The 22,449-nt window shown below is 34.2% G+C and overlaps 3 protein-coding genes across 7 annotated transcripts; 2 read left to right on the forward strand and 1 right to left on the reverse strand.

Moving 5' to 3' along the window:
- Positions 1–1,364: 1,364 nt before the first annotated feature.
- Positions 1,365–7,777, reverse strand: LOC123227546. 5 transcript variants are annotated; one of them, XR_006504536.1, is made up of 6 exons: positions 7,624–7,777; positions 5,188–6,541; positions 5,071–5,079; positions 4,962–4,987; positions 3,354–4,297; positions 1,365–2,253 (listed from the first exon to the last, which is right to left on the reverse strand). XR_006504536.1 is itself a non-coding variant. In XM_044652566.1 (5 exons), the coding sequence occupies exons 2-5, from the start codon at positions 6,482–6,484 to the stop codon at positions 3,524–3,526; spliced, it is 2,106 nt and encodes a 701-aa protein (XP_044508501.1). In that variant the 5' UTR covers positions 6,485–6,541; positions 7,624–7,777; the 3' UTR covers positions 3,169–3,523. The 5 variants fall into 5 exon arrangements, 4 of the variants coding, with proteins under 4 accessions (XP_044508501.1, XP_044508502.1, XP_044508504.1 ...); XM_044652566.1 differs by lacking the exon at positions 1,365–2,253 and having other exon boundaries at positions 3,169–4,297; XM_044652567.1 differs by lacking the exons at positions 1,365–2,253; positions 7,624–7,777 and adding an exon at positions 7,035–7,578 and having other exon boundaries at positions 3,169–4,297.
- A 4,690-nt stretch (positions 7,778–12,467) lies between these two features.
- On the forward strand, positions 12,468–15,834 carry LOC123228459 (protein RER1A-like). Its single transcript, XM_044653900.1, has 4 exons — positions 12,468–12,614; positions 13,386–13,756; positions 15,146–15,326; positions 15,421–15,834. The coding sequence occupies exons 2-4, from the start codon at positions 13,407–13,409 to the stop codon at positions 15,469–15,471; spliced, it is 582 nt and encodes a 193-aa protein (XP_044509835.1). The 5' UTR covers positions 12,468–12,614; positions 13,386–13,406; the 3' UTR covers positions 15,472–15,834.
- Positions 15,835–16,271: 437 nt separating this feature from the next.
- LOC123228016 (pre-rRNA 2'-O-ribose RNA methyltransferase) lies at positions 16,272–21,844 on the forward strand. The gene is made up of 11 exons (XM_044653202.1): positions 16,272–16,853; positions 17,284–17,331; positions 17,429–17,587; positions 17,694–17,740; positions 17,865–18,021; positions 18,117–18,178; positions 18,386–18,566; positions 19,461–19,550; positions 19,886–20,034; positions 20,134–20,260; positions 20,609–21,844. The coding sequence occupies exons 1-11, from the start codon at positions 16,380–16,382 to the stop codon at positions 21,602–21,604; spliced, it is 2,490 nt and encodes an 829-aa protein (XP_044509137.1). The 5' UTR covers positions 16,272–16,379; the 3' UTR covers positions 21,605–21,844.
- Positions 21,845–22,449: the final 605 nt, after the last annotated feature.

A 22,449-nucleotide genomic window follows, 5' to 3' on the forward strand; every position in this document is an offset into this window, starting at 1 on the left:
TGAAACTTCCTGCAACTGCGAAGATCCACCCAGTTTTTCACATTTTGCAACTGAAAAAACGTTTGGGCCCTACGGTACCCAACTCACCACTCCCTGACTGCTTGAACGAAGACAGTGAATTGGAAGCACAACCCGAAGAAATTATGGACTTCCGTTATTCACAGCTGGGAGACTTAGAGTTGCTGGTCAAATGACATAATTTGCAGGAACATGAAAACTCATGGGAATTATACAAGAACCTTACTCAAACTTTTCCACATTTGCACCTTGAGGACAAGGTGCCGCTGGATGGGCAGGGTAATGTTAGAGCTCAGGTCTACGTAAAGAAGAAGAGAAGTGGAAGAAGAATGAAACCAATGGTGCAAACGGTGAAGCTGACGGAGGACACCAGTGATAGCAATGGCAGAGAACAAGTTATGGGAATAGAAGGCAGCAATCCAAAAGCTGCTGACAAGAATGCTAATAACAATATTAGTATACAGACCAAGGGAGCTCCAGGTGGCAGCCTTCCAGTGGTGGAAAGGATATCAGACATGCAGCAAAACTTTAGAGATATGCTGGGGAAAATGGAGACTGTGATAACACTGGATGCTGAGCTGGCAACAGAGGATTGGGTATGCGACAGTAAGGAAACCAGAAATAGGGAGCTGGGAAGGATGGAAGATAATTTTTGGAGAAAAAGAAGAAAGGGAGTAGAGGAGAGCCCCAGCCTCTCGAAAGCTGGTAGGAGTTGGGTTTTTGTTGATTTACTGCTTTTACAGTTTGTAATAGTTTGTTTGAATATTGATGCGTCGACGATGGATTTTATGTATTAAGCTTGGGAGTGCTGATTGTTTTGTGTTGGTTATAGCAAATATGCAATGTTATGCACACTCTGCTTTCAATGAAATACTCCATTTAGATTATTGAATTTCTTGCTCTGTTTATTACAAAATTCACTGTTACATTAAATAGAAAATCATATAAACTTCCATACGCAACTCGGCTACTGCTTGGAATCCCTCCTTCACTGGAACTGCAAAGGAAGAAGCACGCCTGGGCACAGCTGCGACCACCAGGTTCCTATCATAAAACCAAAGACAATGGTGGCAATGAGACTTTCTTGGTTCTGCTTGCTTATTTTAACTTTGCATTTGATTCAAATCAGATACATAATTGTATATGTCAATGGTTTACTTAGTTTTGTTCCCAAGTATAACTGATCGGTGAGCTAGCTACATCATTTCTATGAGATCCCTTCTTGCCTGTGCGCTTAGATGACACACTTTCAGCACCACCTGCAAGTTGTGCCTGTCCTAGAGCAACCCAAATCGTAAGTCACTGGTTTTGTTGATTACACAGGTAAGATTCTTTGCCTTAGAAAATGTTGGTAAAATGAGAAATCTAAATAATCTTAAATCACAGTGTAACTGGTACAATAGAGAATGTAGTAATGCAGTGGCCGCTTCAATCAACTGGACTAGGAATCGTTTGATAGAATTGCAGACATGCATTGATTTTCTCCTCTTTCAGCTGGAGAATGGGGATCATCTTGTTGGAGTATATGGAGACCAAAGCATATCCAAAGGTCTTCGGATGTTATGCGAGAACCAAGTAGGAGAAATTGCGGCTGTTAATATTGGAACCAAGAGACTGATTGGTACTATCAGAAGAAGTGACTTCTATCTTCTTCTGGAGAATGATGATCTGATCCCTAATAGAGAGCAAGGCTATTTCCATCTAGATTAAACATTTGACCAAGAGCAAAGAACAAATAGATTATCTCGCATATTTACAGGACTTTCAACTAAGTGGAGACTGGTCGAGCAGATTATGTGCGATCATTGAATGAGAAATTGGAGACCTTATCCCACCAAGGGTTTCTCTGCCTATAGAACAGTTTTCTTCCAAGAATGGACCAGTGACTAATAAGAAAATTGACACCCTCAAGCAAGCCATGAAGGAGCTAGCTGATACAAAGAGCAATTTCTACTTTTTAATAAATGATTCACATCGGGCAACTGGTTTTATCCCGTTAAGGGATATAATCATTCAATTTGCTCCACCCTGCAGAGAGTCAAGTTTACATGGAAGCAGTTTCTTTGAAGCTGCTTTAAAGCAGACTAGACGCCAAGTCAGAAATGGAACCATAGTAGGTAATCTTTGATTTGTTAAAAAATATTAGTATAACCGTGTTCATGCGTAATAGGTTTGCCCTTATGAAGAGCTGATTTATGCCATGTTTACTGATTGTAACTTAGCGCTTCTTCATCACTGCAGCAAAATGGAAGAAACAAATAGCATTATGAATTCTTTCAAATGGATAAGTTAAAATGCTTAATGCCACAACTTGTGGTTCATCTCTTTAATCTTAAATCAATTAATGTAGCATAGTGGGCACTAGTTTCTGGAAATACAAAATACGTGATCAAGCATTGTACAAAAATAAGCCACAAATGCAGAAACAGAATTGAAAAAACATCAGACAACAACAATGGAATGATAAGATTTTCAGCTAAAGTCAGCCACACGTACTCCTCTCTAAAGATTCAGCCACTTAATTTAATCTCTCTGGGTTATCAACCAAATGAAAAATCAGTAGTGTTATTGAAAGAAAAGCATAAAAATATAGGTGAAGTCAAAATTTGGACACATTTTAGTAGACAAGTATGTTGAAATCTCTCCTTTTCAATCTTAACCCTGAAGAAATATTAGTGAGGAATATTAGAATGATAACTACAGGGGAAGTTTGTCCCCTGAATCTTCTCTTGTAGGTGTTCCTCCAGTTTCAGCTCAGTGAAATGACAATGCACCAGTTCCAGACCATCCCGTGTTAGCTGCCACTAAGTTAATCTAAATATGCAACTTCATTGTCCAACCATATTACTGGGTTGTTCTGACAAGTGACAGCCATATATATGCTAAATCTAAAATGTAGTTGATAGAATATCATAACAAAAAACAGAACCATGAAAGCATGATATGTTCTACTTAAGTTATTTAACAGTCTCTTAGTGGCATTCTCTACAACTAATACATTTATTTATTTCAGAATGTAGTTTATATTCACAGGGATTCATGCATGACCTTCATTGTTTTCTTGATTTCAAGCATTTGTCAGTTTTCCTCCCAGTAAATATGTAGGGCCGAAAGGGGCATTTTTGCAGTATGACACAGCACAATAAAATATGCACTATAAATATACAGCAGTTTATTACCCTTCACCTTTCTTTTCTTTTTTTCTTTCTTCCAATCAATTACCCACATTCAAGAGACAAAGCCTCTATAAAATTCTAATAATAGCACATCCAGAAAACCTGATCTCACAAAAAGGAAAAACAAAGTCCAAAACAAATACAGGGCAGGGAACATACCGAGGGAACATTATAGCTAAAGAAATTTCCACATTCTGTCCACTGATTTCTTTTTTTACTGAAAGGCGAGCCTCGCCTTTCAAAAGCAAATTGAATACCAAGGTAGCCATAAAGACCTGTGGATTGCTTAGCTTGCTGTCTGTTCCCTTCATAATCTGTGTAGAATCATCTCAGCATCCCCAAGTTTTCCAAACAATATATGAACCCTTTTTCCTAAATTCACATTGTTGAAAAGTGTTCAGAACCTTCCCCATCAGAGCCATAGCACCTATGCTTGGAAACTGCTTCTTTTGAAGTTCATCTAATGTTGATTTTGAACTTCGTGGCTCACAAAGTGTCACTTCATCACGGTTCTCTGTTCGAGATGCAGATCTCTCATGACACCATCTCCGAATCCAAGAATTCGAAAGAGTTATGTCTTGAGGCTTCCTCTGTGTTTTGCTGAAAGAAGAGTCTCCATTCTTTAAAAAGCCAGCAGTCTGGTCCAGTGCCATCGGTTCTTTATCAGAGCATCTGCCAATAGTGGGTTCAGAATTAGTAATGTTGCATCTCGTGATTTCATTGACAAACTTGTTAACTTTCTCATGGGAAGAAGCTTCTTCTGTTTCAGAACTCTTAGTTCCATGAGCAAAAGAACCCGGGGCACTCAACTTCAGACGTTTAACCCATCTGATGCTTGGATCTGATCCCATACGACCGTCTGGAAAGGCACCAGATTTGGAATTTGTGGGTAGCTCAACATGTGAAGGGAGATGCTCAACATCTAAACTCTGGGTTCTTGAGGAACTTGTCTCCCTATCATCCACAGAGTCAGCAACAGATGGAAGTGCAGGAAGCTCTTGGTTTATATCAGGTAACTCAATGTTGGGTAATCTTCCTCCAGTTTCTTCTCTAGTTGAAGCAACGACAGCTTGTGATCTTGCTACTTCGTCCACTCTGGCAACCTACAAAATTGAGTCACCAATAAGATCTAGGGGATTCCCAAATAACACAACATGGACTCCTGGTACATCAACAGATTAAATAATGGTATAATCAACTTGAAGCCCATATTACCAACTAAATAACAAACAAATAAGCCAGCATCTATTAATTTTTCCCCAGTATAACATTTAATTTTAATTAGATTGAATCTCAAAATTAAAATACTAAATCATGTCTCCTGATTTCCCAGACATCCACTTGGCCTGTTCCAACACTAGAAACTAATGTTATCTATTCATATTCTCAAAAACTCCACCAGCATCCATAGAGTTATACCCCAAAAGTGTAATAACAAAAGAAAACAAAATAGGAAGAAGATAATGAGCCATTAAAAAGAAAATAGTCCAAATAATTTGCTTCAGATCTTGTTAAAGCATATTTCAATGTCTTTAGAAACACTGATTGGAGTAATAAACCAGAAGAATCATAGACCATACAAGCCATCATCTTTCAAATCACCCGCACATGAGAGAGCTATCTCACTGATCAGGTGCTGGATAGAAGATGTGAACACAATAAGCAAAATTTTTTTTTTAAAAAAAAAAAAAGGTACTGGATTGAATGGGATAATTCAATTTTTAGTGCAACAATATGTCATTTGATGGATCAAAATAGCAACGTTACCTCATTTGTTGGCGAAGAAACCATGACTGCAACAGACAGAAGAGAAGAAACTTATCAGACAGTAAAATTAAAATGAAATTGATAAACTTACAAAGTTCAGTAAGATCACATTTATCTCCTGTCAAAACCACAAAAGTCAGACAGTAAAAGCTAATTTAGAATGTATAAGCATAACATGAAATGAAAACATTTAGGTACTGGAAACATTACAAGGCTGCATGCATACCAGAAAAATGGTTCTTCCGGAAAACATCCATGTCCATAGTATCAGTGTCAGCTAATGACTCATTCTTTAAACAAACTGCAGAAGTCTTGTTATCTCCAATATTTTCTTTTTCCTCACTATCAGTGGTGCTCCCTAGAGATTGGAGTTTCACTCCCTGCTGCTCATGAAAACCAAAATCGGGAGATAGACTGAGGAATTTGCTTAACATTTTTTCTTTAAACGTTTCACCACCTTCTGACAAGTCAACATCAGTTTTCTTAGTGATAAGAAAATGGTGCGTTGTCTGAGAAAGCTTGGGATGCCCTTCAGTGTTGCATATCCTCATCGACTCCACATCATGAAGCGACTGCAGAATTCTTGGTACTGAGAAAAAATCATAAAATGAAGTTCCCATTTTGGTTGCGTCTAGTGGATTACCCCAGTTCGGAAACAATCTAGTACCAGAATGATTGTGCGTTTTTCCTCTCTGTTTACCAATAAAAACGGGTAGCTGATCATTGCTTGCTGAGGGTTCATTCAGTAAAAGATGCACATTATTTTGCCTCGAGGATGATGTCCCGGATCTTCTGAAACCTAATGGGTTATTTGCTGTCTTATCATGAACCAAAGATGTAGAATAGCTTTGAAATTTTGAATTTCTGAGGTGCTCTTGAGATGCAACAGCTGGGCTTGATTGATTCATCTCTTCTTCTCTGCTTATGATGGATTGAATTGGAGACTTCCTGCTGTTGTATCTATACAGGACAAAATTAGAGCTAGAGCCCGCATTTTGCTTAAAAGATTTTGAAACAGCTAAGCTTTTCCTCACAGGAGATTCATGAGATTTCACCTGCAGCTCCAGATCCCCTAAGATACCTTCATGCTGGAAATGACATTCTCCAGATGAAGTTCCCATTTTAGGAACTCCCCCTTGACAGGTTGTGACATTCAATTCGATAGTACTCTCCTTATCGGAAAGACTTAACTTTGGAAAGAACAGGCCTTCTGACATTTCTTTTCCACTTTTCATTGAACCCAGTTTAATATTTTCATCCATGATATTAGCTGTCCTAGATTCAGAAACTTCAAATCCTTCAGCATGTTTAGAAATGTGAGATGGTATCTCGGATCCTTGTTGCTTAAAATCACAGTCCTCTTTTTTGGACATACAATGAAATGATAATGGTTTATCATCCCGGGTTTCAGACTTACAACTTGTCTGTGTCCAGTGAGCCATCCAAACAGATTGGTAAAGATGCATAGATGATCTATGCATTCCATCATCATCATTATTTGATTGAATAACATTATCAGACATGATACAAATTTACTTTACACAGAAGTTACCTCCCATCAGAGCTTCATCACAACTCACCTGACAACAAAATCAGCCAGCCATCATCAGTATCTGCCCTTCAGTCATCAAAATAATAATAATAATAATAATTGCCTTGGTAATCCGACACTAAACAAAAGCAACAGTTTCAACAGAGAGATGGAAATTCGCATACACAAAAATTAGCATCAATTTCTCATTTAAGAGTTCATCACTGCAACAGTATGTCAAAATTCAGATGAAGTTCATCCGCTTCATAAAGAGTTCCCTTAATCTATATCAAGAATGCTCAAATAAGCAAGAGAACAAGTATGCAGACAAGCTAACAAATCCACGACCAAATTCCCAGATTCCTTCACCAAATCCCCACTTTCAAATACCAAAAATTGAACTAAAAATCAGCTTATAGATGACCATCCACTCATATTTTTGTAAAATGAAAGATCACTCAAAACTTAAAACACTATAAGCAATCTTAATTCGACATCTATTAATATTGTAAAAATAGAATATCAAACCCATAAAAACTCACCCGAGCAGGCAGCATCTATGCAAAGACTAAGAAATTACCCACAAGAGCAAAAAAGATTTGAGTGATCCTGGCACAAACGCAAAATTTTTGTTTATTTTCGTTTTTAGATCTTATCCTATTACTTTAGCTTAACAGTTAATGAGCTTCCTCGTTAGTTAACAGGTCCGGATTTTGCGTTAGGATGACCTTAACCCCATGGGATCCACTAACATGCTTGCCTCAAGTATGCCAGCCACCAAATTCTTCCTCAACCAAATGTTTTTTCATCACAAAAAGTATATATATAGCAAAATAAATAAAAATGTTAAATTTAAAAAAAAAAAACAGAAAACAACAAAAGTTGACATTGTGGCTTCCCAGTTCTCACACTCTGACACCCAGCATCATAACGAGTTCAGAATTAACAAAATACTAAGCTAATTTAAGCTTCAAAGATAAAATAAAATAATGAACAAATATAGAGACTTGACCATCTTCATAAAATTCGAAAGCATAAACAAAACACGAAAAACGCACTTGCACAGACACATAACAAGCCAAGAAAACATAACAGAAAACGAAAATATAAAACAAGAAGGGAAAGTCATACCCGTAAGAGGAAGACTTAAAAGGTTAAATCTTTGAGATGAAAAGAGAGAGGAATTGAAGTGGGGAAGTTGTGTGTGGACAGAAAGGGGAAGTGTTTATATGGTGTGAGAAAAGAACTGTAAATTAACAAGCGTAGGAAGCGTCTAAAAGCCGAGCTTCATATGTGCTCAGCCACGAACATGTTTGTTATTTGTTTTTATTTTATTCACCCTCCCAAGCGACGGTGGTCCGCCCTTCGTTTGGATTGGCGAAGAAGGCAAGGACCCACTCATTTGCACTTTTTTTTTTGGCCAAACACCATTGACAATTCTCACCCTATAAGTTTCAAAAAACTAATTTCCACCCATCATCCTATTTTGTTAATAAATTTGTTATGTTTTTTTTTAAATGATTGTTTCATTTTTTTACTGAAATTACAAAATCATCATCGACACCTAATATCAACAGTAAACTACTAATATATTATTATCATTTTAAAATTTATCATTACAATTCTTAAAAATATCAAAATTCTAATCAATCTCTAAAATATAACATTTTGATAATTTTTTAGGGTATAATTATCATTTTTAAAACTATTGGTGGATATATTACAATTTTTAAAACATCTCTAAACATTTTTAATTTCCAAGACTCCATTTAAAAATTTTGTTAACACCCCTTATATTTATAAAAATTATAAGTTATCTCCTAAATTTAAAAAAGAAAAATAGAAAAAAATAATAATAGTATTATATACACAAATAATAATTTGTCATTATACGATTGAATAATTTTAAATTAGAGGTAAAATAATATTTAATCACATAATAAGATGTAATTATTTGTACATACATTTTTATTAAAAAAAAGATAAAATAAAAAAATAAGAGAAAATAAAAATATCTATGCAAAATGAACTTTCTAACTTTTTCACTTAATGTAACAGAAATAGGTGATGGATGGGAATTAGATATTTTTTTAAAATTAAATAGTTGAAATTTGTGATTTTAACAAACCCTGAGGGAGGAAAAAATCTTGCACCCTTTTGGCATTTTGCCAACAGGAGTCCCTATGGCTGTGTTGTCTGCTTTGACGTGAATAATGAAACCCCAGTTTTAGTAGACCGACGTTGCTCAAATTCATTTACCGAAAAAAGGTTGTTCAAATTCTCTCTTTATTACCAGACATGAATCTCTCAATAATTTCAAAAGATTCCCACTTTATTATAAATCATGACATTCCAAATCACAAATTGACCCCCACCACCCACCACCCACCACCCACCCCATTGGCCACTGGGCTGTGGCTGTGGCCACGCCATGGTGGTGGAGGGGCTCGGCTGATGAGAGTCGAGCCGACCCAAAAGTCGGAGTTGGAGGGGTAATAATTGAGACTTCCTTTTGGACTTAGCAACGATTAATTAAGGAGATTCAATACCTACCAAGCAAATTCAATTTAAGACTTTGATGAACTTGTGGCTTCCATTACGCCACGTCACTTTATAACATTTATTTATAATAAAATAGAACCATGCATGGCAATGGCAGCATGACAAGGAAGGCACGTTCATGAACTTCAAATTTCAATTGTCGCGGTGTCTAATCGAAGAAATCTAGTACATGATTGGATATTAGAAAATTTATATGGGGCTGAAATCTTCCTCTTTCTATTTGCCCATGTTGCCCTTTCTCAATTTTAACTCACTTTCCCAAGCTTGTATGGATAGGTCACAAAAAAATTATTTTTTGGATAATTTGAGCTTCCAATAGGCTTGAATAAAAAATAAATCTATTAAATTTATCGAGCTTGAGTTTGAACAGAGTGTAAGGTTTAATAGGTCCTAAAATTTATTATAAATAAAATTACATTTGTCAAGATTTTAAATTTACTAAAAAATTATAGAGATGTTTTTGTAGATTTTTAAAGTTATAAAACGAACTCAAAATAGGATAAAGTCCATAAATTTTTAATGAATTGGGTTTGAATAAAAAATCTTAGGCCCTAAATGGTCATGACTGAAGCTCAAACTTAAAAATATTTTATAGACAAAAACTTGAACAAGTCAAACCCAATTCGGTAGACCTGATTAATAACCCTATATATGAGCATAGTTATTAGAATAAAATTATATCCAAACAATTAAATATACAAATAATATATAATCATGTGATTAAATCATTTTAAATTAAAGATAAAATAATACTTATATATATAGTAATACATCATTTATATACCTTATTATATATTTAAAATTATGTGCATATAAGATTGTTCTATATATTAAAATTTCAAATATTTATGCATGTAAATAATTCAATCTTTTAATTTTTAATTTTTAAATTATGTAATCATATGAATATGAATACATTAATATTAATATATAAATTAATATCTATTATAAATATATATAATTTTATTGATTATAATAAGGTTTGCTCAACTAACATATCGAATTATTTTTTTTTACAAGATCTGATTTTATGTTTCACATAAATTAATGGACAAAACAAAGAATTCTACCCAAGTTATTGATAGAGTCATTATCTTGACATTTCTGATTTCATGTTGATGGAATTGGAAACTAAATTAAAAATAAATAATTAAATAAATTGATTGATATTAAACGAGTGCCATAGCTTCTCAGGAAGACCAGCTTAAAGCCACATACTTCGGCCATCAAGCAGTTCCAAATGGGCCTTCACCCTGTCCAATTAAACATGTCAATAATATTTACAGGCCTGAACTTTAGGTCCAACTGCACACTGTTCTGTTTAACCGTGTACAATGCAACAAACTATGTAATATCTCAAAAAGCATAAATAAATAAATATATAAATGTTATACATATATATTTTTAGTATATAATTTAAATATATAAATGATATATTATTATATAATTAGATATTATTTTATTTTTAATTTAAAATCATCTAATAATTTAATGATACATCATTTATATATATAAATTGTGTAAAAAAAACATATGTGTATAGTTTTATTGATATATATATATATACATATGATTGGTTAAATTCGGGTAATAATTTATTAAAAATAAAATATTATCATAAAAATATATTATTTAAAAAAAATAAATAAAAATTATTATTATTATTATATTTGATAAAATTGATACAAATAAATAATTATTATATTTAATTGATGATAATAAAAGAATTTTTAAATATTATTTTATTTACATACCCTTGACAAACTATTTTGTGCATGTTTTAAAATATTCATCGTTGTCAAATTATGCAATTAATTAATTAATTAATTTTTAAATTTGTCATCTTATCATAAATTTATTATAATCTAAAATTTCCTTCATAATTTTTTTATTTTAATTAAAAAAATAACATTTTTTATTTTAAAATTTTAATAGATAAAGGTAAAATAATTACAAAATTGTAATTATATTGGTAATTTTTTATTACATATGGTTTCAAAATTTAAATTAATAGATGAGCATAGAGAAAAAATAGTTTCAAACTTCAACTTGTGGCTAAATAAACAATTTTATGTCTGTCTGTAAGTCAAACAGGAGCTAGTACATTGTACACATAAATATAATAAAAATATCTTGAATGACGTTATTATTTCTTATTTCTAATTTCTACTCTGATAGGGGATAATACTTTTCATCTGTTTGCCCTTTTGCCCAATTCTTTCATTGCCCTTTGACATCTCACTCTTCTCATCATTCATCTTCAATTCCCTCTCTTTAGATTCTGCCTTATCCCAAAATTCTTATAAGCTTTTGTTGGGAGGGAGTTAGGAGACTGAATCCTTGGATTGTATTGGAGGCACAACGCCATTGGAGTTGGTTGGAGAGTTGTCATTGAGGGAGATTCGAAAGTTTAAAGCATAAATTGTGACAGTATATGCTGATGCTTGAGGATGATTATGTGTTAGAGCAATGAGAGGGTGATGGTTGAAAATGGATTTGATTGGGGTTAATTATCACACCAAAAGGGAATAAAGTGTTTAAAAATTCAAAGGTGGTTCAATAATACAATAATGCTACATGCACAGAAACTGTGTACAAAATTTATGCACAAATTGATATGACAGTGATGTGGCAATAGCTGAAGGCAATCTGTCAATTGCCTTTGCCTTTTTTGCGGGAATCAAATTGTAGATATAAAATATTTAATTTAATGGCATTGATGTAACATTTGCCACATCACTATTATATCAGTTTGTGCATAAATTCTGTGCACAGTTTCTACGCATGTAGCATTATTGTTAATAATAACATTAGATTTTTTATCAAGAAAAAGTCAAAATTTGAGTTTCTATTATATTTATAAAACTTTAATTTATTTAATATAATAATTATAAATTCGATTATCATATTTTAAGATTTATCTATTTAATCAGTACGAAACAAGATTTCTGATTAATAACAAAAAAAATTCAGATTTTTTGTCATAATATTTAGAAAATAATATAGTCTAAGAGTCCATTGAAAAAAGAAACTAATGTAACAAAGGTATACATATATTTGGAACAAAAATTTACCCAATTACATATAAATGTGTTATGCAAAATTTTTTATACAATAAAACTATATATATTTATTTTAGACACATAAATATATACATATTTTATATATTATTATATAATTAAATAATATTAATTAAAAAATAAAATAATATTTAATTATATAATGATGTATATAAATATATAAATATTTATATATATATAAATATAAATATACTTAATATCATTCTTTAATTTATTCATATGGGTCGAGGCACGTGCGTAGTAACAGCCGTGGTAATTCCGTCTTTCAATTTCAACTACTTTTCAAAAGCGTTACCGTCGGTAGTAACCTCCCTTCGTAAATACCCGATAAATAATAATAAAAAAAAAAAAAAACAGAATAAAAAAAAAGAAAAACACAAAGAAAACACACCTCTTTTTCCCTCTCTTACAAGATCTGGTCGCATTTAGCTTCCTCAATCAATTTGAGTCTTGAGTTTAACCTCCAAGACTCATTTCAAGGTCAGCTCTTACTCTTTTTTCCACTAGTTATTCTTCTGTTTTCTGTTATTATTCAGCTTGATTAGGTTTTCTGGTTGTATTTCATTGGGTTGTTTACATGTTTTTACTCTTTCTCTTTCTTTTTGTGTGGTGAAACCCGTTAATTTTTAATGATTCGGGCTTTTTTTAATCTGGGTATGTTTCATTTAGATCTGTTCTTGAAATTACAAAGTATCTGTTTTTGTGTTGGAAAACCCTAGTTTTCTGTTTGCTTTGTGAAAATTATAGGATTCTGGAAATTCGGAATTTATAGTCTTGGATCTTATATGTGGATTTGTGTTTTTTAAGCTATTGGTTTGGATTTTGAGGAAATGACTATATAAACTTGTTAAGTTAAATAGTTTCATTTTAAGCTAATATTTTGTTTTGATTGTATACCTTTACTGGGTTAGTATATGCAATTATGTAACTATCACAGATGCGTGAAGATGCTCTAAAAGGCCATATTAATGTGTTAATGTTAATTAAATAAATGCTTGTACCTGCTTTTATCCTGAGTGGTTCATAGCTGTTGATTATATATGCTTGTAATTGACGGAGAATGACTGTTGTAATCACTGTTTGTGAAACTTAAGTTGGGATTAGACCTGAAAGCCATTATAGTCAGTGGGGTTCTGATCAAAGTATATGAGAATCATCACATACGTATCTTAATTCCTTTTATATATATTATATTTGGTGAATTTAAGAATGTATGTGCAATTTGATTGGATTTTGGTTTTTTATTTACAGGATTTTTGAAATTTAAATTGAATGGAGGGAGTTGGAGGCGACGGTGCCTCAGTGGCATCACCTGTGTCGCAATGGGGACATGATGCTTGGAGGATGTATCAGTATTACCTGGATAAGTCTACCCCGCATATGACCTATAGGTGGATTGGAACTCTTGTTGTTGTGGCAATCTACTGTCTGCGGGTTTATTATGTGCAAGGTTTTTACATCATTTCCTATGGTCTTGGGATCTATCTTCTGAATCTGCTAATTGGGTTTTTGTCGCCTCTGGTTGATCCTGAGCTTGAAGTTTCCAATGGGCCTATATTACCGACAAAGGGTTCAGATGAATTCAAGCCTTTCATCCGCCGACTTCCAGAGTTTAAATTCTGGTAAATAAGACTTTTCTTTTTTAAATGTTTATGACAGCAGTCACTTCTTTTTTCATTACTAGTTGGGAGATCTCTTTAACATTGTGGTCCCTACTTCATATTGTTGATGATTGAAGTGCTCTATGTCACTTTATAGACTACTTTAATATTGTTGGGGGTTTTGTTTTTTGCTCTCTCTGCTTATGAAGGCAGGCAATAAAATCATGAATAATTTGGATTTTGTAGATAAACCGGATTGAGTAGATGGGTTTTGACTTATAAAACTTAAGTGGGTAGGGTGCGTTTAAAGGATGTGATTATGTTTTAAAAATTGAGAACCTCCTTGGAGCTGTTGACATTTACATATTATCAAATTGTATGCTCTATTCAAGGATCCATTAGGAGCTTCTTGCTGCATATCCTTGTTAGTAAGGTTTATAATGTGGAGTCTCCTTTTGTGAGAGTATTTCTTGCAGGCTTAAGTTCTCTTCCCCCAATTGTTTGATAAGTGATGAATAGAAGACAGAGAATGATTAGTTGAGTAACTAGGAGGACTATGGAATGGACAATTATGTGGAAAGGTTCTTGTTTTTCTGTTCTTTTTATTTGCATATGTTTCTTTGTTCTGAAAGTCCCAGTCGTTGAATGTTTATATATTAAATAAATTCTATCTCAGGCATTTGATCTTCAAAGTACATGTGTAGTTTAACACATATTAGTTAGTTATTCTCTTTGTATTTATTTCTGATGGTTGGTTCTCAGCTATATTGTGAGAAGCTAATGTGAAGATGTGCAAATGTGTTCATCAATCATGATCTTTCGATTCTTTTTGTATTTATGTTTCCTTTTTCCGTCAAAAAGCTGAATGTTGTGATTATATGCTTGACAACAATGGTTATCTAGTAGTACTAGGTTCAATATGTCAAGTTTGCAGTGATTAATTTGTTTTTCCACAGAGTTTTAGCTATCCTGTTTTCAAGTAATTCCTTGTTTTAGTTATCTTTGGCAATTACTGTCAAGTCAGACTTAACATGACACCTTAGAAGGTTCTATTGTGCTTAAAACAATAGTAAGTTTCATGGAAGACATGATTAGGGCGCCTAACCAATTACTAAACATGATATTTGTCTGAGTAAAAAAATGTAACTTACAATGCTTGATAACCAATTTTGCATCCAGTTGTGTGACTGTGAGATGTTTGTATCACTTTCCCTATTTTGGGGCTGATTGCTTCTTATTACTTTTTTGAGTCATTTTATATTTCTTAGCTGCTAGAAACATGTTTTCGAGCTAGATTAACATGTTTGAATCTCTACATGGCAAAGCATTTGCACAGCCACAAGGGGCTGAAACCTCTTTTTTGTACTGTGTTTGAGAATAACATATTGTTCTGCTTCTGTGTTTTCTCAGGTACTCCATAACCAAGGCTTTCTGGATAGCATTTGTTATGACATTCTTTTCTGTGTTTGATGTTCCTGTCTTTTGGCCTATATTGCTTTGTTACTGGATCGTTCTGTTTGTTCTTACAATGAGGCGCCAAATTGCACACATGATAAAATACAAATACGTCCCATTCAACATTGGAAAGCAGGTAAGCTCCATCCACTGGATGATTGTGGTGACATACTCTAATAGGACTGCAAAGTTAACAATATGTTTTTTTTTTTCAATTATATAAATTACAGAAATATGGTGGTAAGAAACCTTCAACAAGTGATGGCCCCCGTGGTGACTGAAGCACTGCTGATTCATATAGCGGATAGAAAGGACCAGATGGGGAAAAATGTAGGCTACGGAAAAATGGATGATAATTGATTTTGTTTTTTCCTTTCAAAGGACATTCATTTGGTTCTTACGAAACTTTAAGGTTCAATTGTGCCTGAGGAGTGCCGATGTTGCAGAAGTGAAACTTTAATGTTTATACACATGTTATGAAGATTCAATTTAGATTTCAAGATTGTTGGCAATGTAATTTGCACGACCCAGTTTCGTGAAAGATTCAGTGGGAATTTTTTTCATGCTACTTATGTCTAAGTGTAATGTTACCAAAAACTGCAAAGAACTCACTGAGATAGCAGGGAATATGCTTCTATTGTACATTTGCTTCATGTCATTGCTCTTTTAGCTTCAGCTTGATGTGGAATGGATTCTGGGACAGAATGGAAAACCCTAACCTTTGGATCTGAAATTGTAGTGCAACTAATGAAATAGCTTGAGCTGAGCGCATTGAAACTCGTTGAAACTGTTGTTATTCTGATCTTTCCATGCAAATGCAATTATATATAACTACAATTTAGTGTCATTTCATTATTTACAAAAGAATTTTATTATCCTGTAATCAATAATTACTTTTATGATAATTTTCAACTCTTAAATTAGGGTTTATGAGAATTTTGTTTGTAAATATGAAATATAAATGTCAAATTTAATTTAATTTATTAACTTAAAAGAAAAACTAGTTTAGAAAATAATTTTAAAAAGGAAAAAAAAAAAAAGGACATAATTCGTAAAGTGAATAAGGACTCGTGAAGTCAAGGGGCCAAAACCCTAATCCTCCAGTTGAGGTTGGGGGTTTATATTATATACTCTAAATTTCACAAGCTCTGCTCTTTCTCTTTCTGTCTCCACCTCCGTCTCTAGCAACATGGGCAAAGTAAAGGGTAAGCATCGTTTGGATAAGTACTACCGTTTAGCCAAAGAACACGGCTACCGGTCTCGAGCTTCATGGAAACTCGTTCAGCTCGACACCAAATTCTCCTTCCTCCGCTCTTCCCACGCTGTACTCGACCTTTGCGCCGCCCCAGGCGGATGGATGCAGGTGGCAGTGCAGCGGGTGCCTGTGGGCAGCCTTGTTCTGGGCCTGGACTTGGTGCCCATCGCCCCCATTCGTGGCGCTATCTCTTTGGAGCAGGATATAACGAAGCCTGAATGCAGAAGTAGAGTGAAGAAGGTGATGGAAGAGCGTGGGGTTAGAGCTTTTGATTTGGTTTTGCATGATGGGTCGCCTAATGTTGGTGGAGCTTGGGCTCAGGAGGCTATGAGCCAGAACGCTTTGGTTATTGATTCTGTTAAGCTGGCCACTCAGTTCTTGGCTCCAAAGGGAACTTTTGTTACTAAAGTACGTGAAGTTCTAAAATTAATCTCTGTTTTTGTTGGGTTTATGAACATTTGTGCTATTTTTTCTGTTTATTATTAGAATGAAAGGCTAACTTAGGAATACTAAGTATGTGCTTTGAAGGATTACGAAACTTTGTGGCTTTTGTAAAGGAAAAAAAAATCCTTTGCTGAATTCTGTTGGATTTTGTGCATTTGAGTAGTATTTGATATAGCAATAGTAGGATTTGATTTACAGTATTAGATGGACTCAATTTCAAACATGAGTTCACTAGGTGGGTTGAGGGATTTCTGTGTTATAAGAATAATGATTTTGATTATGCTATATTGATATTTAGTTTTTGTTTGTTTGTTTGATGGGAACATGGGTTTATATTGTCACAACATTTATATTCGAAATTATTCTAAATTTTGGTTTATTGTTTTTGTGTTAGGTTTTCAGGTCACAAGATTACAGTTCTGTCTTATATTGCCTCAAGCAGGTCATGTATCATTCATTTTTATTTTTGTCTTTTCAGTAAACGTAGGTTGTATACTGTGTAGCCAATTTTTTTTCCTGATCTTGTCTTTGATGTACAGTTATTTGAGAAGGTTGAGGTGGATAAACCAGCAGCTAGTCGATCAGCATCAGCTGAGATATACGTATTGGGTTTAAGGTATAAGGCTCCTGCAAAAATTGATCCACGTCTTCTTGATGTGAAACATTTGTTCCAGGGGTCCATAGAACCCCAGCGTAAGGTATTACATTACAAAGTTGTGGGAAAATTGACATTTTTTTCCGTTCACTTAACTTGTTTTTCTACTTATTATTCATTATCTTTGTTTGTATGAATTATGGATATAGGTGGTGGATGTACTAAGAGGAACAAAGCAAAAAAGACATCGTGATGGGTATATTTTTTCTTTTCCTTCGCTTTCTTGATGAAGTTTCAGAAATTCTTTCTACTGCAATGTATCTGCATGAACTAACTGTCTGTCTACTTACTGATTGCTACTAATTTTAATCCTACTAAAGATATGAAGATGGAGAGTCAATTGTGAGGAAGGTTTCTTCAGCTTCAGATTTCATTTGGTCCAATAATCCTCTTGAGATTCTTGGTTCAGTTACTTCCATATCCTTTGAGGATCCATCCTGTTTGGTTATCAAAGATCATGAATTGACAACAGAGGAGGTTTTTATCAAATTCATCCCGATGTTGTTCTTGCATTTATCTTTTATTATCATTCAATATAAGTTTTAACAGTTGTAAATCTACTTGCTGGCAAGGTTAAAGCGCTATGTGATGATTTGCGTGTCTTGGGAAAGCAAGATTTCAAGCATCTATTGAAGTAAGATAAGAATGCTTTTATTTGTTTATTGCATAGTTGGATTTTAATGCCAAAGAAGGAGAAAAGCAATAAAATGTTTTGATTTGTGTGACGCATATAATAAATGTCATTAGTAGATAGACATTTATATTCTATCAAGCATTCTTTCTTATCATAACAATATCATTTTTTTTTTGGCTTGTTTCTAATGTATATTCTGTCATGTAGGTGGCGTATGCACTTAAGAAAGGCCTTATCTCCTTCACAAAAGGTGGCCACACCAACTCTTAGTAATGTTGAAGTTGAGGATGAAGATGAGAGAGTACTCAATGAAATGGAGGAACTGACAAATGCTATGGAGCGCAGAAAGAAACGAGAAAAGAAGCTCCTTGCTAAAAAAAGGGCTAAGGTTGGTACCTTGTTGTGAACTTCTCCTCTGTTTTTCACAAACACACACACAAATGTGCACATCTGAATAATGTTGAAGACATGATGCAAATTCTTTATTGTAAAGTTGGACAAATTCAAATATTCAATGATGAATGTGATTTGTTATATGTCAGTGAATCCATGTTGTCATGATGTAGCGTAATGCAGAAGTTATTTTGCATCTGAAATGAGTGCTCTTTGATGTGTGAAGGAACTCATAAGAATTTCACTAGATCATTCCACGTGTACATATACAGCAAGTGTGGTAAATAACAAATAACCGGAGGGATTATTCAAGACTGATTAGCAGACTAACTTTACATTGTTCCCTCGTTTTATCCAATTGAAATACCTCCAGTTTGTTGTTTTTCTTAATTTCAATGGACATCTTCTTTTTGTACTTGAACAGTACTTTAGCACAAGTAAATAATTTGGAAACTGTATAGGTTTCAAGTTTCAAAAATTGTGCATTTGATAAATATGGGTGGCACCATGGCAGGGTTTCTACTGAGGTTCAAGTGTACTCCTATGCTTCAGCAATTTCACTTTCTTATATTAAAGAATTTTGGCAAATCATCTTTAAAATGGTTCATCAATTCAAGAAACTCCATAGCTAGGAATCTGTAATTTGTATCCTTTATCCTCAGGGTTTGGGATGAGTCATTACTTTCCCGAGAAATTGGGAATCAACTCTTCTTGAAGCTTCCAATGTGGATGTTATATCTAAAATAACTTTGAATGAACGTAGTTTTAACATTTCTGGTTTTTTGGTAACTTATTTAGTTTTGTGAATTTTAATTCATGGCATGCTACAATTCATTTTCTTCTTTTGGTATGCTTTTTTGACTTATTTTTCTGTAATTTGACTTTCCAGGATAAGGCACGGAAAGCTACTGGGATGCAAGTGGATGTTATGCAAGATGGTTACATTGATCATGAGTTATTTTCTCTATCTTCCATCAAAGTAGGTTTTTGCTTCTGTTCATTTTCTTTCTTTTGTATGATTGTCTTGTGAGTGGAGTCTGATTTTGCATTGGAAGTCAAACCCTTAGAATAATGAATAGTGTTATTTTCTACACTACCATGTTGGTGTTTGTTTGAACATTAGAGCCCTCTTGACCATTTTACTTTTTGATTCTCCTCTTGTGATTTAGCTGCTAGATAAGACAATTTCTCTTTGAAGGTAGCCTGAAAAAATTAGTCATTGATTTTGCCACAATTTTAAATTGTTGCCTTCCATATCCAACACAAAAAACACTGGCAGTGGTTCATTCTTCTTTAATCTTGATGGTTCTTTAGGGTAAGAAAGATCTTGTTGCTGTCAATTCCACTCAATATGATGATGGTGATGAGAACGCTGATGCGGCAGAGAGTGAAGATGAAAGAATCAACAAGACAGCTAAAGATTACTCTTCCAGTGATGTGGACTCTGATGAAGAACGAAGAAGGTAATTCATTTTATTCTTTCATTAAAGTTTCTATCTACTTAGTAACTATTTGGTACAAGCATATGTCTCCGCAATTTAATGTTATTTCCTGGTGTTTAGATATGATGAACAATTGGATGAGATTCTTGATCAAGCTTATGAAAGTTATGTTGCCAAGAAAGGGGGAAGTACAAAGCAGCGGAAGCGTGCTAAACAAGCCTATGCCCAAGAGGACCAACTTATGGAGGTATGTTGCTATTGGAGTGTTCTAAATGTATGTCTGTATGCAGATTCTATTGTTTGTTTGTTTTCCCCCTTTTTCCTTTTGCTATTATGTTCTCCTTTGATTTTGAGAATAAAATCTTTAGTTGCCCTTGAGGCTTAGCATCCTATGTCACTGATTCTCTCAAGGATTTTGGAGTGTTCAAATCTTCTTTTCTCCACTCTTGTGGAACTAAATTCATCATACCATGGGCGGATGATTTACTGAATATGGGACCTGCTGTTATTGCTTGTGTGTTGATTAGGAATGGCATATTTTTTAGGCATAATACTTTGGTGATTACATATTCATCTCTTCATTTTGGATGGTCAGGATGATGGCGATGAAATCGGTCAGACTGATTATGATTCGGACAAAGATCAGGATGATCATGATGCAAATCCTCTAATGGTACCACTAGATGAGGGTATGCCAACACAAGAGGAAATTATGAATAAGTGGTTTAGTCAGGACATTTTTGCTGAAGCTGCAGAGGAGGGAGATTTAGAGAAATCTGACAGCGACAATGAAATGCAGATAGCTAGGCCAAAGGAAAAACATGCCATCCCACAAAAGGCCAAGGATAAGCTAGCAAATGATACTGCAGGTCCCAATAATGCTCGTTTTGAATCATCCAAGGGGGAAGACGATTTTGAGATAGTCCCTGCTCCTGCTACTGATTCAAGTGATGACTCGTCCTCTGATGAGTCAGAGGATGAAGATGTTGACACAAAAGCTGAGATATTGGCTTGTGCAAAGAAGATGCTGAGGAAAAAACAAAGGGAGCAGATGCTTGATGATGCTTACAATAAGTACATGTTTGACGATGAGGGCTTGCCTGAATGGTTTTTGGATGAGGAACGGAGGCATCGCCAAGCAATTAAACCCGTTACCAAGGAGGAGATTGCTGCAATGAGAGCACAGTTCAAAGAAATTGATGCTCGGCCTGCTAAGAAGGTGGCTGAGGCTAAAGCCCGAAAGAAGCGGGTTGCCATGAGGAAGCTTGAGAAGATTCGCAAGAAGGCAAACATTATATCAGATCAGACGGACATTTCTGATCGATCAAAGAGTAAACAAATTGAACAATTATACAAGAAAGCTGCGCCCAAAAGACCTCAAAAGGAATATGTAGTTGCAAAGAAAGGAGTTCAAGTCAAGGCTGGTAAGGGTAAAGTTCTTGTTGATCGACGGATGAAAAAAGATGCAAGGACACGTGGGTCAGGCAAGGGAGGGAAAGGCGGTTCAAAGAAAGGAAAAAATGCCAAGGCTCAGAAAGGTAAAGGATCCGTAAATGCTTCAGGAAAGAAGGCAAGGAAGGGAAACAAATGATAAAAAGATGAGCAATGCATGACTGAACTCTCAAAAGTTTCAAGAAAGATTTTGGTTCTCACCTTATTATACATGTTTAACAGTTGATACTTTGTTGTAGCCTGTTGTCCTTTTTGAGTCTACATGGGAATTCTTAATTTTTTTTTGCTTCTTTTATTGAGACACAAACACGGTAGAATACAGGTGAGAGTATATTCTGAGTCATTACTTGGAATGAAATTGGTGTTTCAAGTTTGTTTATTGATTATGCTAACAAACAAACAAACAAACAAACAAATTGAACAAGCCAATGGGATACAAAATCCAGACCAGCAATAGTGAGGAGCACAAACAGTAATTTTGAACTTCACGTAGATTCTGGGACTCACAACAACCCAATAATTTTTCAGAATTTTGCAGAAATATTTTAAGAGTTACGGAAGCCGATTAAGGTACTCATCCACAGTGGTTCACTTAATCTCAGGATAAAGCTGCATAGCTTCAAACTCCAAAAGATGGTTCAATCTCAAAGTTAGTTTGATCTCCCTTCAAAAAGGCCGAGTGCTCGGTTGCTGATATCACATTCTGTGGGGCTGGGGAGGGAGTGGTCTCCCTTCAAAAAAGATCATTCATCTTGGTCTGATTACGAAAATGGATGGAGAGACAGATGAGAGAAAAATTGGTCGAAGATGACATTAAAAGAAAAATCTTTAAAGAAAAAAATATAATTTTTTAAAATTAATAAAAAAATATAAATATTTATATTTTTTAATATTATTAATAAATAATTATTTTATCTTTAGTTAATTAATTTTAATAATTAATAAACGACTATTTGAATTTTTAAATTGGATTAAGCGAGAGCG

The sequence above is a fragment of the Mangifera indica genome, chromosome 10 (assembly GCF_011075055.1).
Source record: "Mangifera indica cultivar Alphonso chromosome 10, CATAS_Mindica_2.1, whole genome shotgun sequence".
In the NCBI taxonomy this organism is placed as follows: Eukaryota; Viridiplantae; Streptophyta; class Magnoliopsida; order Sapindales; family Anacardiaceae; genus Mangifera; species Mangifera indica.

Bases quoted from the DNA above. Each gene is read 5' to 3' on its own strand.
- LOC123228459 (XM_044653900.1), top strand. From the start codon at position 13,407: ATGGAGGGAGTTGGAGGCGACGGTGCCTCAGTGGCATCACCTGTGTCG. The intron at 13,757-15,145 runs GTAAATAAGACT...GTGTTTTCTCAG, and splicing joins CTTCCAGAGTTTAAATTCTG to GTACTCCATAACCAAGGCTT. The intron at 15,327-15,420 runs GTAAGCTCCATC...TATAAATTACAG, and splicing joins CATTCAACATTGGAAAGCAG to AAATATGGTGGTAAGAAACC.
- LOC123227546 (XM_044652566.1), bottom strand. From the start codon at position 6,484: ATGTCTGATAATGTTATTCAATCAAATAATGATGATGATGGAATGCAT. The intron at 4,298-4,961 runs GTAACGTTGCTA...TCAATTTTGTAG, and splicing joins TTTCTTCGCCAACAAATGAG to GTTGCCAGAGTGGACGAAGT.
- LOC123228016 (XM_044653202.1), top strand. From the start codon at position 16,380: ATGGGCAAAGTAAAGGGTAAGCATCGTTTGGATAAGTACTACCGTTTA. The intron at 19,551-19,885 runs GTAGGTTTTTGC...ATGGTTCTTTAG, and splicing joins TTTCTCTATCTTCCATCAAA to GGTAAGAAAGATCTTGTTGC. The intron at 20,035-20,133 runs GTAATTCATTTT...CCTGGTGTTTAG, and splicing joins TCTGATGAAGAACGAAGAAG to ATATGATGAACAATTGGATG.